We start from the raw sequence: 15,138 nt of genomic DNA, 5'->3' as shown, positions 1-15,138 counted from the left end.
TAAACCATGTGGTTATATTAACTTTTGGTGCAAATAATATTTTGGAGATTTTCTGGGGAATTTTATTTATACTGAGAAGATGTTCTTGATGCATAAGAAAGCACATTGACACACCTTTTGCTATTTTTTCTTCCCCTCAAAACAGTGCAAAAATACTTTGTCCTTGTATTAAGGATCTTCTCTCCCATATAGGAAATCCTGGTGATGTTTCAGATCATTTCAGACCCTTAATGCTACCACAGGCCTGCCTGTATTTTACAGATAAAGAGAGAAAGGAGCAGTATGAACCGGGATAAAGATGAAAATTACAATGATGAGCTCAGCCTTCAGTATGGAACAAAATTAAGAACTGACTGTACCACTTAAACTTGTTTATTTCTGCATCCCATCTTGCTTTTGTATACTGCTGTGTTTCCAAACAGGGAAGAAACAATAAGGCTGAAAATGTACAGAAAAAGTTGAAGGTGAGTCATTTGGATGAGAAAGCCCTGGGGTGTTGATGGCTTGGGTAGCTATGACTAATTGCAATGCCTGTCTTTTGTCAGAGAGAACAATGCAGATCAAGGAAAAAGTCTAGGAGTGAAGGGTAAAAAGATTGATTTTTAAGGAGCTCACACTGTTGCTGGAATGCCTGTGTTACACTTGCTTTTAAAAAGGCTATGGCCCAAAGTGTATCAGCTTATTTGGCATATAGCTGGCAAGTCATTCCTGTTCCTTCTTTTATTGATCTTGTAAATCATTGTCCACTTGCCTTGTACGAACTTATATTCACTTAACTGTTGGTGGTGTGATTTATAACCCTGACAAAATGGTAAATGTCTCCTGTCTCTGTTGACATTAATGAAATAATTCACACTGTGCCCCGTGGGCACCAGCTTGAGTTCTGTTGAACAGTGCTGGCTACCAAAGTGTCAAATTTACTCCTTGCTCCTGCACACTCCTTGATAAATACATTTGTGAAGGAAACACAGTTAAGAAGCTTTTGTGGTTAAGGAAACCAAAAATGTAGACTGAATTACAGAAGGATGTATATACCAATAAGTACCTCACAGCATTTTAAAAATATTAAAATTGTACATTAGGATGTGCCTGCACTATCACTGTGTAAAATGATTCCAAGCCTCAGCTTTGGGGTGAAATCTCGTGTCTCCTTTTGAATTCAGGAGGTGGCACATGGTCTGTCCAATTACTCACTCCAAGAAGTGAACAGCACCACTTCCACCCAACAGGTGACAAGTTTATCTCCTGTATAATAAATAAGAAGGAATATTTTTTTAGGGGAAGATTAAATCAATCTAGAATTGACCCCTAGACAACATAAATTTGTGTTTGGTTATCAGTAACAGCACACTCCACCTGAGGCAGGTGCAGTAGAAGGATAAGCCACGCAGGAATGTGGAATCACATCAGGAAATTTGAAGGCCAGCTGGCAGCTTGGATTCACAGAAATACCATAAACCAGGTACAGAAAAAACCCAAGAAGCAACCAACAATATAAAACAAATGTGAAAGCAACTATTACACTTGTTTTATTATAAAAGCTTCTCTTGAAAAAGAATTTTCAACTATATTGGTAATGCTCCAGCGTTCAGATAAAGCTTTGACAGAAAACTGTGACCTCATGCCCTTGAATTTTGGATCTAAGGAGCAGATGACAAACGATAGTTAGGATGCTCTTGTTTTTCTTCTTAGTTGTTAAAGAACGGCAAAAAATACCCTTGAAAGAGGAGCAGGATATATTTAATTCCTAGCACTTTCAACTCGGAGTGGCGTTTCCCGTATTTCTTTCTGGCTGGCAGCTCTGGGAGTGAATGAAATTCATTGTTGTGTCTCTTTCTTGTCCCGTCCGCTGCCCTGCAGCGCAGACAATTCTCCACTAGCGGTCTCTCCAGGCATGCAGCATCCTTCAAACCTTCCAACCTTCCAACCTTCCCTTCCCCAAACCGCTGCAGGAGGACACACGGCCATGAAATATCCTCAGGGATGTGCTGGGAAAATACAGAGCGAAGCTGGGAAAATGTCCTGCCTGCCTGTTTCTCCTGGTGCAGAATGGGAAGATGGGGAGTTTCTCCACTTCTGGCGTTTTGAAGCGAGCTGCTCCTGTTTTATCAAAATGTACTAAAATTCATATAGTAAATTTACTCGGACTAAAAGTCTGAGTTAAAAGCTGCTCGTTTTAATTTGAGGATTCAAAAGTGGGACTGTGGTGCTGTTAAACACGTATTTAAGACTCAGGGGGTGTTAGTTAATACTTCTGAAAGCCCAGGCACAGCAGAGAAAGCAGTGGTGGGTCTTTATATTTTTACAATTACTGGAAACATCAGGAAAGACCCAAGCCTGATTTTGTCCCTTTACAGCAGCTGTGCTGATGGCTTTGATGAGATCAATTCCACCTTTTGAGTAACTGTCCACCACATTCCTCCCCTTACCTTTCCATGAGGATGTACCAATGCGGCTATTAAAGTTCAACTGGCAAACACTGCCTTAATTTTTCTCCCTCTACGCTAAATTTCGAACAGTCAGACTGTTTGTTTGCATTTGAAAAAAAATCCCTCCGGCTCGTTTTTCAAGCCCGGTTGGGTGCGAACCGCGCATCTCCCCCTGTGCACATCCCCCGTCCCCTGTGCACATCCCCCGTCCCTCGGACGCTGCGGATGCTCCGGCAGAAGTTGGGGCTCCCCACTCGCTCCTCCCATGCGCTGTGGGGCTGGAGGCAGCTCTGACCCCTCCCAGGGAGGGAGCTGGGCAGAGGCAGCCGGGTGTTCTCAGCACAGCCCGAGCAGGGACCTGCTCCTGCCCATCCCCATCCCTCCCGCTCCCGCAGCCGCCACCTCTCCGGGCGGCTCCGCTCAGCCCCACTGAGCTCAGGCCACTGTCCTGTCCTGCTGTCCCCACCGAAGGACCGAGATGGTGGCCACCTGCCTGCACCTGGCTGGATTTGTCTGCAGCTTTGTAGGGTGGATTGGGGTGGTTGTGGCCACGGCCACCAACGACTGGGTGGTGACTTGCGGCTACACCATTACCACCTGCAGGAAAATGGATGAGCTGGGATCCAAGGGGCTGTGGGCAGACTGTGTGATGGCAACGGGGCTCTATCACTGCAAACCCCTCGTGGACATCCTCATACTGCCGGGTGAGTGCGTCCCACCCTCCCCTTCCCACCCCGGGTGGTGATGGTGAAGCTCCTTCAGCTTCATCAGCACAGGAGATGCTCCTTTGGATGCCCTAAAGAGGTTGAATGATAGCTCTTAACATGATTCTCATTGATTTACACCTGGTTTTAATCGCAAACAGGTTTCGTGTTTTCTGTGGCTGCTAAAATCCCATAAATGTTTATTGACTGCTCTTAGTAAAATCTCACTGCTCCTTTCACCTCTTGTCTCTGGATTGCACTGCAAGATGTACAGAGCACACTGAGGTGTAATAGAGCACTTCAAGGGGATGGTGAACTATTACAAATGTTAAGGTTTGATTCCTTAAAGTGATTTGGAGCATAATGAATTTTTCAGTGTCTATTATTAATGCTGCTGTGGCTTTTAATCTTTCAGAAGATCATCATTAGTCTTGGTGGTCTTGCACTTCCCACAGATTCTGAGGCAAGACAGAACTTTTACACAGCAAACCGATGTAACTACTTTTAATTTGATATTTTTTAAAGATATAGTAACTTTCATCTAGTTTACTGAAAGGCAAAAAATAAGCAAGGTGTTTAATCAGCATTAATACATCTTTTGGGCTAAATAAACCTGCCAAAGTCTTGTGAGGTCTGCTCCCTGTAAGTTTAGTTTGTGGGCTTGCCAGTTTCAACCACTGTTCACTCTGTAGCACTTAATTCTGCTGTGTTTTAGATTGCAACTCCTCTTCCATGTCAAAGGTGCCTCTCTCAAAGCTGACAGGGCAGAAATGACCATTCCTTGTCATTTTCTTTGATGTTTCCTTATTTACTGGTTTACATTGTCTGAAGATAATTTTACAAGAGGTTAAAAATGTAATTCCTGAATTTTTCTCTGTTACAGAGCTTGGTCTGTGGCACACAGCCCTTAGCAATGTTAAGTCTCTCATTCTCCCTTTCTCTGGGTGTGCTTACTTTTATTTTAGTAAGTTTGCCTTCCTTACTGCTGCTGTTGTTAAATCTGATCCAGCAGAGGAGACAGAGGAAGGTTTTGCCCCAAAGAAACATTAGTGAATGCAACTTAATAAATAAGTGAATGGGTCTTGCAGTAGCAGAGAGCAAAGCTGCCCTCAAGCAGAAGCAAATCACAAACCAAGATGTTTCTGCTTGTAGCCTGTTTGATGGAATGGAATGAGAGGGAAATTTACCCTGGTGCGCCCAATAGCTGAAATATATTTAGAGCCTTTCTTTCTCTGAGTCAAGTCTTTAAAATGAATTGGTTTTATTCTCATTTACTTGGGATTGGTTGCACAGAACCCACACAGGGTACAGCCATCTCCTTTGTTTAGGGTCTTCTTTTATGCCCTGAATTCCTCAGGTAACAATTTTCTTTAAGTTTCCTCTTGAAAAACTCAAGCAAATATTCAATACACAAAGTGTCTGCATTTCCAGAAACAGTAAAATCCTCATTCCTGGTGTTGTACCTGTGTGTCAGTGGGATGTGCTCAAGTCCCCTCTTTGCTGGTGTTGGTTGAAGTATCTTGAAATGCCATGCCTGCATCTGACAGCTTCTTTTGTTAATAAGAGGGGACAGAGAGCCAGCAGACTCACTGTGCTGAGACTGTCCTGAAAACTGGGGGAGGCCACTAGACACTGGGGCAAATCTGACATTTATCCTTTTCCTTTTGCTAATGCTAATTTGCATGCTAATAATGACCTGGTGTAAGTTACTTACATGTAATTTTTGTATAGTATATATACATTACATATAAAAATATATTATAACATTTAGATATACATATATGTTTTAAAATCATATATTGTGATACACAGACCCTCCCAGAGTGGCAGAAATGTCATGCTCCTGCCCAGCACCCCCACAGGCCCTGTTGCCTGTTGTTTCCTGTTGCCTTGTGCACAGGTAAGAGAGGAATGGGAGCTGATGAAGTGCCAGGGCATCCTGGGATGTCCATAGGGATCCAGAGGAACCACCTGGCCCTTGGTCACGGCAGCTCCAGCAGCTCTGCAAAGTCTTCTCCCTAAGGAAGGCCTGTGCCAGTACTCAGCTCAAGCCATGGATCTCCTCTGAGACCCCAGAGCCAGGCTGAGCTCTTGGGGTGCAGTGCTGAGATGTGGCTGTGGGTGAGGAGTCTCCCTCCTCCTCCTCCTCCTCCTCCTCCTCCTCCTCCTCTTCCTCCCAGGTCAACAGTGCTCATTGCCTTGGGGCAGCTGCTGGCAGCATCCCATGGACCTGCAGTGTCAGTAGTGGGTCTACAGCTACTCAGCCCTCTGAATGATGGGGGAGTCTTTGAGGCTTTAAATTACTGCTATTTAATTTCGAAGATTTAAAAATCTTGTTCTTTGACCAAGCTCTCGCTATGAAAAAATACAGGGAAACTCCTTCCTAGAGAAAATTTCTCCTACTTTCCCATCCTGTAATTCCCAGCTCCATGATTTCTCAGTGTCTCTCTGGGAAGAGCGTGTGTTTTCCAGGCAGGGCTGTTTGTTTGTTGGGAAACTGTGATCCTGCACATCCCCTGTCCACGCACTCCCCACTGCACTGCAGCCTCACCGCCCTGTGCCTGGTGACGATTTAATGTTTCCACAGGGATGAACACAATTCCCGTACTCCACGCACGTCTTGGGCTTTTAAATGTAGTTACATGTGGGAATCCAGGGCTTCCCTCTGGCTGCCCTGGCAGGTCTGGGACCCTGGCAGGGGTCAGGAACTGTCCTGGACAGAGCCCCGAGAGATACTGTCTGTGATCTCTGTCCATGGAGAGGAGTTTTCAATCTTACAGGATGAATTACCAGCTTTGAGTGTTTGATAAGAGTAATAATTAAGTGTGACATGGGTGCAAAGGTAAAATTTTAGATTTCTAGATTAGGGGTTCAGAGGGGACAAGATGGAGGAATTGGGTGTGTCTTGTCCTTTTCCTCCTTCTTCATGCCCTCCATGTTTCACTGTGGTGTTGGCATTTTTCTATTGGTTTAGGCTGGGGACACACTGTTCAACGTAGATGATAGATATTGGCACATTATTGTAAATATAGTACACATAGTTTGTGGTATTTAATGTTTGTAACATCCCACTGAGGGCAGAGCCCCACACGCTGCCCTGCAGGACAGAGCTGCGGCAGGGCAGCAGAACATGTTAGAGATAAACAGAATAAACAACCTTGAAACCAGCACAGACGAATTATGGCTTCTGCTTTGGCAATGGGGCAGAAAGACAGAGACTTTCTACAATCTCAGAATCATCAATACCCACAGATTCCGACAGTTACAAAATCTCCAAACAGGAGCTTTGGTCCAAAGCCTCCTTTTCTTGTGCCAATAATAAAACCCTCCTCCCTGGCCTTGCCCACAGGGTACGTCCAAGCGTGTCGAGCGCTGATGATCGCCGCCTCCGTGCTGGGCCTTCCCGCCATCTTCCTGCTGATAACGGTGCTGCCCTGCATCCGCATGGGCCACGAGCCCGGGGCGGCCAAGTACCGGCGCTCCCAGCTGGGAGGGATCCTCATCATCCTCCTGGGTAAGGCACAGCCACAGCCGGGGCTGCAGCGTGTCCCTGTCCCCGGGCAGCTCCTCCTGGAAGGGTTTCTGCAGGCCCTGGGGCTCTCCAGGGTGGGCAAAAGGCACGGGCAGCAGTGGGAGGACAAGGACAGGAGGCAGGGATGAAGCAGAGTTAGAGGGAGGGCTGTGAATCTCTCTGTCTTTGCCTCGTGGGGTTCTCAGGCACGGCTTCTCTTGGAAGGTCATCGCACGCGGGCGGTGCCCACAGGAATGGATTGTACTGGTTCACCGTGGAGGTGATTTTTTTGGAAAGGATCTAAACTTCCAAGCTACTTAGAGGGAAGGCAGAGCCTCCAATTTTTCCTGGACATCCAGGGCAAGTAAGCTGAGGCATGGATCGTGCTGGCTCACTGTAGCAGTGATTTTTTGGAAAGGATCTAAACTTTCAAGTTGCTTATAGGGAAGGCAGAGCCTCCCAATTTTCCCTGGACATCCAGGGCAAGTAAGCTGAGGCATGTGGGAAGGGAAGCCCTTACTGAATGGGGCTGATCCTGTGGAAACCACGAGGGAAGGAGCATGGAGGTGGCACAGACATGGGAAGAGGGATGGCACTGGCACGGGAGGAGGACTGGCGTGCCCTCTGTGCCTCCCAACCCCCTCTGGCCAGCCTCGCCCTTGGCCTCCAAGCTCCCCTGGGAATTTCTTCCCGTCCTCGGTGCTTGTGGAGGAGATTGTTTTGAGCAGCTCAGACTGTGGAGCTCATTGTCTCCCATGCAACACCTGCATGTTCTTGAGGCCTCGTCATCTCAGCAACAGCCTGTGGGGCCTTGTTGTCACCCGTCTGTGGCAGAGGAGGAGGGGAGAGGCAAAGTGACCTCTTTGTGTGGCTCTGCTGCCCGCTGGCAGCCAGCACTGACATCATGCCCGTCTTCTTTCTTCTTCTTCTTCTTTTTCAAGTGGGCACTGAATATAGCTGCACACTCGGAAGGGCTGTCCTCTGGATGCTCCTTCCATGCAAGTCATCCCACCTCCATCACCTAATGGTTAGCACAAGTCCACACATCCCAAATCAGAGGGATTGAGTCCAAGGGGCCTGTGGAGTTTAAGAGCACAGCTGGAAGTCCTAACATCAGCTTTAAAGGGCCAGTCCAGGACATTCCAATCATGAACAGCCATGCTGGAATGTGATCTTCATCCCTGCCCTGGAACCTTGAGTCACATATTTGGGCTTGGAGAAGTGACAGAAAAGGTGGAGGTTTTCTCCCTGTGAATGAAATTTTAGTGCTGGAGGAGTCTGCTCTGCCCTGCCCAGGATGGGGAGGCCCAGCAGAGCTGCACTTTGCCACAAAACCCACAAGATTTTGGTTCCAGTCAAGGAGAGCTATGCTGCAGGTCAGCCCTCCTTGCATGGCTGCAGGTGTGGGGGCAGGAGGACTGTCCCTAAAAATCCCAGAGGGAAAGAGGATGACAGGACCAGCTCACAGGCGGCAAATTCCAGTGACACTGTTGGGTACCACTGTATTAGAACAAGTGAAATCCTTTGTGCTGCAGTGTCCCACCAGGGTTTGGTGTCTGGTGTGCCACTATCCTATCCCATCACGCTGCAGTGGGACACCAGAGAGGAGAGCAGGTGTGAGGGGATGATGGAGAGTTGTGGGGCTGCACAAACCAGGTCCCCCTCTGCCTCAGCACACGGCTTTCCAGCTAGGCAAATCCTGTGAGGAAAGGAAGCCTGAGAGATCACATCTCTCACATTTGTGTCATGGAGACATTGGCAGACAGATTATCTTTGGGTCAGATTTGGACCATATCTTATTGATTTTCAGCCCTGTGAGCTCTCAAGCACCTACAGGTGAAAGATTTACTGGTGTTGCTGATGCCCTGAATGATCTGGGCTGGGATCAGCAGCCTGGTCACAATGTTTTAGTCACAATTACAATAATGCTCTTTTTGTTAGATCAAAAATGAAAAATAAATAAGCTTCTTTTGCTCCTAGGTTGCTTTTTTTAAATAAAGGAAAGAGGAAACCAACCCACATTTATTTACGAAGACCATTTTTTCCAGGCTCATCAGCAAGACAGTCCCTTTGGAAGAAGAATAATGTACAGAGTTTAGGACTTTGACATTATTTAAGCTGATTAATGATCTGTTAGCTGCAAGATGAGGTGTCACCATTCCAGAGCATTTAACAAGCATGGATCAGGCTCTGGAAGATACAACACTGAGTTAAAATCCATTATATTCTAGAAGTAGCATGCCCTGGACTGTTTTTATTCACCCTCCAGCCACTGACTCTCATTCATGGTTTCCACAACCTCACAGGCTCCAGACTTTTCCTCTTAGGGGAGAGCAACATCCAGAGCTCTGGTTAAAAGAAAATGGTCCCCAAAACACTCCCTAATGCAGCAGAAATAGGGAGTGGGGATGCAAACAGGGAAGCTGGCCTCAAAGCAAACTTCACTTGCTGCTCAGGGAAGGGATGTCAGTTTGTCACTGAAATTTGGTGTAAGGGAAAACAGGGATTGAAACACAGCACAGGGCCAAAAAGAAAATAAAAGAAAAAATACATATAGAAAAAACTGAAAAGTTGCCAGGAAAATAATGGGCTCAGATATTCCATTGATTTTTCTGTCCACTGATAATCACAGGCTGCCTGAGTGCAACCTGTGTGCACGCCCTGCTATTTTGCTGCTGATGTGTTTATGGCTTTGTTTGATCCTATCTGACCAAGAGAATTGATTTATGGCTGAAAACAGCCGTCAGCAGAGGTTTGCTCTGAGCTGGTATGAAAACATTTCACACTTTGGTGTTGATGGAAAATCCCTGGCCCAGCCCGTGTTGTTGATACTAATTTGGAGGACCACTTGCTGGTAACCGAGGGGGCATTTTCCCAGTGGAGGAGAGGGACTCAGACCCTGGAAAATAGATGAAATATATGTTAGTGGGAATTGCTACTATAAAATAAGCCATTGGGTACTAAATAAAGGGTGTTAATGAGTTTTCCTGAAGACTGCCTGAGGTTTACTTGTAAAACCATAGTTATTAAGATAAAAAGACTGCCTTGAATGAAAAAAAAAATATGGTATCTATTTTATTCAACTAAATGCTTTGAAAGAGAAATCCATGTGACTTTGAGTCAGCAATTTGGAATAGTTAAATTTAGATGTGAAAGAAAAGTATTCTTTCTTCTGCAAAAAGCCTTTAACTTACTGTTAAGGAATTTGGCAGGGACTCAGTGTCCCTTGGGTTAGAACAATCCTGTTCCCTCTCTCCCAGCTCCCAAGCACTTTCTGTGCTTCTTGTCTCTGTGCATGTCCTTCTGACTCCAACACATCTCTGATGTTGAGTATTAAGGGTTTCAGCTCAGCAGACTGAGCTACTGCAAATCTACACTTAAAAAAGACTTGGAAACACTGGGAGCTGGGATGTGTCCCTGTGGACTCACAGCAATCTGATGGAGCAAGGACATTCATGCCATGCAGTGCTGAGAGGGTTTTTTAGGTAGAGGCAGTGGCTTTTACAAGATTGCCTACTCCAGCTGCAAAAAGCAGGCAGGATTTCCACACATGTGCCCCAAACCAGGCTTGTTTTCCCAACTGAATTGGCTGCTCTAATAGAAAATATTCCTTCTCTTTGCAGACCGTATTTTATTTTTCTGCTAGACTATATTGGCTGCAGCAGCTCTACTGTCTGAAGATTTCTCATCTAGAGAGAGGCAAAGGATGTCCTGACATTAGCACAAGAGAAGGGAAAACAATTTCTATCTACACTTCTTTTCCATGTAGGCAGCCATTTTAGAACTTGAAAGTCGCCCTAAAACCTCTTTTCCAATCTCTTTGAAAAAGGTTTCTTGTCAAATCTTTTTGGTTTCTTGTCAAATCACCTTTTTTTTTCAGTCTTTCCCTGTGGTACAACCAGAATAAAATTTGAGCCCACAGAGAGACATTGCAATTGCTGACTGTCCTTTTCCCATCCCCTCGGAGGATTTACAGCCCAACCTAATCTATGCAGAGCGATGAAGCCCAGTCCTGTTCCAGGGCATTCCTCTTGCTCAGCAACGGGGTCACTGGTGACTGATGGCAGCTGGTGGCCTCCGAGGACAGAGAGGTCGAGTGAACCCATGCAAAGTCCTTGGCTTGTGTTTCTGGCATTGTCAGCATTAAAATAAGGTGTTTTACATGTAGTGGAACCACATGCACAAGAGAAGCCATTGTGTGAGCATCCCTGAGAGCTCTTCTCACCCCAGTGCAAGTGTTTTCTTCAGTCCTGTCTTGTGGGGGAGGGTCTGGAGAGATAAGGGTCTTATAGTCTATAGACAAATATATATATATATTTACTGCTGACAGAGAAAGAAAAGATGATTGTGTTTTTTCGGACAACAAAGCAGTTTTGTTTGCAGAGCCCATTAGAATGCTTTGTGGATTCCCAACTGATACATTTTTGTTTTAAAGCGTTGGAGGTTCATGAGCTGTTTGCAGGACCACTCCACATGCAGGAGAAATGCTCTTCTCCCCTCCCTGCTTTCTCCAAAATTCCTTCCAAAGCTGCGGGGCCCTTCCTTTGAGGAGGCCCAAAATTATTTCTGGCTTTATAAGCATCCTTCAAATGTTCTTCTCTTTTCCATAAGAAAATATTTTCTCTCACAATAACTACAGCTTTGGGGATGGGTTTTTTGCTGTACCGGCCAGGAGCTACGGTTTGTTCTCTGCTTTAACTAAACAATTTTATTTTTACTCTCACCCCTTTCTTTTTCCCTCTTGCAACCTTAACTTTCTGACACTGCCTCCAGATACCTTTTAACACGGTCGGTGGAAATCTGTAACGCTGCCATGGTCCTGTTATTGTTTTGCTCTGATTCTCTGATAGCCACAAGGATGGAGTCCTGCACAGCTTGTCCCGGAGGCAAGTAAATATTGACAGATTAATTCTTCTCAGATGTACAGGCCATCAAGGAGTATTGTTTTAGGACCTGCTCCTGGGAGGTGATTAACACCATCAACTCCCGTTGCCCTCGGTGCATGAGGGGACTCTGTGGGGACTGTCTCCCTCACATGTCACCTCACAGCACCGCTGCAGCTGCCTTCTGGCTTTTTGTGGAAAAACCCACTCTGGAATATCAAGTAAAATGTGAAGCCTGCAGTCATTTTTTGACCCACTGTAGTCCCTAGGTAGGATCCTGTTTTGTCTTCTGCAGACTCTTCAGGTCCCGTTTTTATTCAATTCAGTAAATATCTGGAGAGCCTTGCTGGGTTTGTCCCCATCGCTTGATAGAAATTTTCCACAGGGAAGTAGAATCTGTTTTCCAGAGCTGTGAGACATTTCCTTTTCCATGAAAAAACCCCAGCAATGCCTAATTGCTGCTTATTTTGTCCCTGCTCATTTTCTGCTCGTATTTCATAAACCCTACTCTGCCTTAGAGTGCTGGGAGATTTTGGTGAAGTTTAAGTGACCCAGTAGAGCCACTGCAATGATGAGGAGGGACAAGGGCTGAGGACACAGCACGTGAGTCCATGTGGAAATAGGGATTTACAGCAGTTCACACAGGTCCACGGATTTCATTCTCTCATTGATCCATATGGTTTTCATGGCCTCTTCATATCTAATCTATTCCTAATTCTGCACTTCTCCACAACATCAGTTTCAGGGATGACTCTCATTTTTTCCCTCTTGACGATATTTTTAGGGAACAAATCTGTTTCCCTTCTAATAAATATATTATGTTGTGTCAGGCAGCTGTTGTTTTTCCTTCCTGAGAGAGATGGCTGTTCTCTCTCCATCTCTTACTCCTGAGGCTCCCATGTTCCCTCCTGCTTGGAGATCTCCTGGACCCAGTGCTGATGCCACTTCTTCTGGGGTGGGACTGGAAGGGAGGAGGGATGGGTTTCCTCTCCATCCCTAGACATGTGTGACACTCTGCTGTCACTCCCTCCAGGCCAGAACCCTAACACTGTCCTTCCCCCGTCCCCAGCCATGTGCGGCGTCGTGGCGACCATCTGGTTCCCGGTGTGCGCCCACCGCGAGACCACCATCATGAGCTTCGGCTACTCGCTGTACACGGGCTGGATCGGCTCTGCCCTCTGCCTCTTCGGCGGCTGTGTCATCGTGTGCTGCTCGGGAGACGCTCAGACCTTCGGGGAGAACCGCTTCTACTACGGCTCGGGATCCAGCTCGCCCACCCACGCCAAGAGCGCCCACGTGTAGACGCCCCAGGGACGCCCCACGGCTGCCGTCCGATGCTTTGGCTGGTGGGTTCGTGCGCCCTGGGTTTGCTTCTGCTGACACACGCGGCTGTCAGGCTCCCAGGGAGAGATTTAGAAAAGCAGCACAAATGTCTGGTAGTTTGAAGCATTATTCTCCCCATCTCTTCCCCCCTTTCTCTAGAAAGACAGCTCCAGCCAGCCCTACCTCTTGGTCCTCACCGGTTTGTCCCGACCACCTGCCCCCAGCTTCTTGCAGCCAGGGTGGTTTGGGGTTGTGGTGTGGGGTTTAGGGATTTTAGTTTATCTTCTTGCTCCCCTGATTATAGGAGAGTTTAAAGCAATAAAACAGAAATGAGAGAGACACTTTCCCATTGTTAGGAGGACTCTGACAGCTTCTCCCCCATCCTCACTGTTTGATTTCTCCCACTCAAGGTCACGGGTCTGGCACGGCTAGGGAGAGAGGATAGGGAGAAAGGCTGTCCTCTCCCACAGGGCAAATGTTTCTCTTTTGGAACAAGAGGAGGGGATTTTTCTGCCTTTCTCTGTAAATACTTTTGTATGAGTCTGATCATTTTAGTAACAGTGTTTCCCCTACCCCCACAGTCATCAGTATGAAGGAAACAGAACCCAAAGGTCCTAATGACATGATAGATAACAGTGCCTTTTTAAATAGTTATAAATGACTTTGGGGGCTCTAATCCCTGCCCTCTGCTTCAGTTTCTTTTTTTTTTTTCTTTTGTACAGATCAGTTACTAAAAAGTGTATTTTTACATTTTTTTAAACTCCTTTCTTTCTTCCTCTAAGTTTGTGTTTTGTCTTGCCTCGTTAAAGCAGCACATTTTAACATGCAGTATAATGTACCTGTTACAATACAATTCTGGTGAGTACTGATGATGCCTTTGTACTTTCAGTGAAATACTGTACAATAAATAACAGAGTACCTGCAACCCTGACTACTTTTCCTTCCTTCCTGTGTGTTTCCATAGCCAGTTTCTCCATGACAGGGATTGCCAATGATTTTGAAGATTTTCCTTTTTTGTAGCAGTTCAGGGTGAAAAAATGCTCTGCCGTGGCATTAAATGAAGAATATTTTAAATATGAGTAATCTTCCTGCATGAGACTGTTCGTTATCTTATCCTTTGGTTCTTTCAATGCTCCCAGTAGCAGCTTGTGCCAGCTGTACCCACTAGTGGGTTTCTTTATATTGGGAAGAATTAGAAAGTCCCTGACGAGGTGGAGATGACCCCAAGCACCATGAAGGTCAGACCTCATGTTGCTCTCAACTAAAGTAGGAGTCTGATCTGGGGTCATTGCTCTGATCAAAACTGTGTAAGATCAAGATCTAACTCTGCCCTTAGCACAGGCTGTAGCAATTTAATTACACTGATACAAAATCCCATCTGTTCCCAGAGATGTTAACTCAGTTCAAACAATTTGTGTAAGCCAAGAGAAGGAAAAAGGGAATAGCTGCTGCTCAGACATGGGCAAGAGGAGAGCTCCAGTGGAGAGGCAGCAGCAGGAGGAGAAGGGTCTGAGCAACTAAGTTTTTTGGGATGATGAAAAACGGGAAAACAAGACTGTAAGTCAAGCCTCGTGCATTCTGGACTGTCCTTGGTCTGCTTCATCTGGAGAAACCAAACCGAGTGACACAGACACAGGCAAGGGTGCTGCAGCTCCCACCTCCCCTCCTGTCGGAACTCAAAATGTCCCTCAGACATTTTCAGAGGTTCCAGGCCTTGGTCAGAAGCATTTTAGACCCTGGCAAGCAGCTGAAAACAGCTGTGATCTTGAGTTTGAACCATGGAATGAGTTACCAACTTTGAAGGTGGAACAAGCAGTCACAGAGGGTTAGATGGTGTAGTAAAAGTAGTCACAAATTAGAGGGGAAAATTTTTTAGTATTGTACAGGGGGGTTTTAACAACTGTACAGGGGGTTTTACTTTGTACAGGGGGGTCAGGAGTTCTAAGATGGGGGAAAGTGGGCCTGATCCTGTTCTTCCTCCTTCTTCTTCCTTACCTCCATGTTCTTGGTGATGTTGGCACTCACAGATTGGTTTAGAGCATCTGCCTTTCACAGCGAGCAGGCTCTGCTGTGCGGGCTGGGCAGTGTCCCGGGGTGGCAGTGGCAGTGGCAGTGGCAGTGGCAGGACATTTGTGCCCATGAGATCACGGGCAGGGCACAGGCAGTTCTTGTGCAGCCCGAGCGCGCTGTCAGTGCTGCCATTGATGCCCCGGGCGGAGCAGGGCACAGACGTGCCAGCTTGTGCAGGCTGCCCGGGGATTGTGGATTGTGCCCGCGGCTTTACCCCC

The 15,138-nt window shown here is 46.4% G+C and overlaps 1 protein-coding gene across 1 annotated transcript; it reads left to right on the top strand.

The window, feature by feature from the left end:
* The first annotated feature begins 2,606 nt into the window (after positions 1 to 2,606).
* CLDN11 (claudin 11) lies at positions 2,607 to 13,775 on the top strand. The gene is made up of 3 exons (XM_002198103.7): positions 2,607 to 3,133; positions 6,483 to 6,647; positions 12,597 to 13,775. The coding sequence occupies exons 1-3, from the start codon at positions 2,908 to 2,910 to the stop codon at positions 12,827 to 12,829; spliced, it is 624 nt and encodes a 207-aa protein (XP_002198139.1). The 5' UTR covers positions 2,607 to 2,907; the 3' UTR covers positions 12,830 to 13,775.
* The last annotated feature ends 1,363 nt before the right edge of the window (positions 13,776 to 15,138 follow it).

Source organism: Taeniopygia guttata, chromosome 9 (genome assembly GCF_048771995.1).
Source record: "Taeniopygia guttata chromosome 9, bTaeGut7.mat, whole genome shotgun sequence".
Classification (NCBI taxonomy): Eukaryota; Metazoa; Chordata; class Aves; order Passeriformes; family Estrildidae; genus Taeniopygia; species Taeniopygia guttata.
This window is presented reverse-complemented; position numbering and strand designations above follow the sequence as displayed.

Coding starts and splice junctions, on each gene's coding strand:
- CLDN11 (XM_002198103.7), top strand. CDS start 2,908: ATGGTGGCCACCTGCCTGCACCTGGCTGGATTTGTCTGCAGCTTTGTA. Junction 3,134..6,482: donor GGACATCCTCATACTGCCGG/GTGAGTGCGTCC, acceptor CCTTGCCCACAG/GGTACGTCCAAGCGTGTCGA. Junction 6,648..12,596: donor GATCCTCATCATCCTCCTGG/GTAAGGCACAGC, acceptor CCCCGTCCCCAG/CCATGTGCGGCGTCGTGGCG.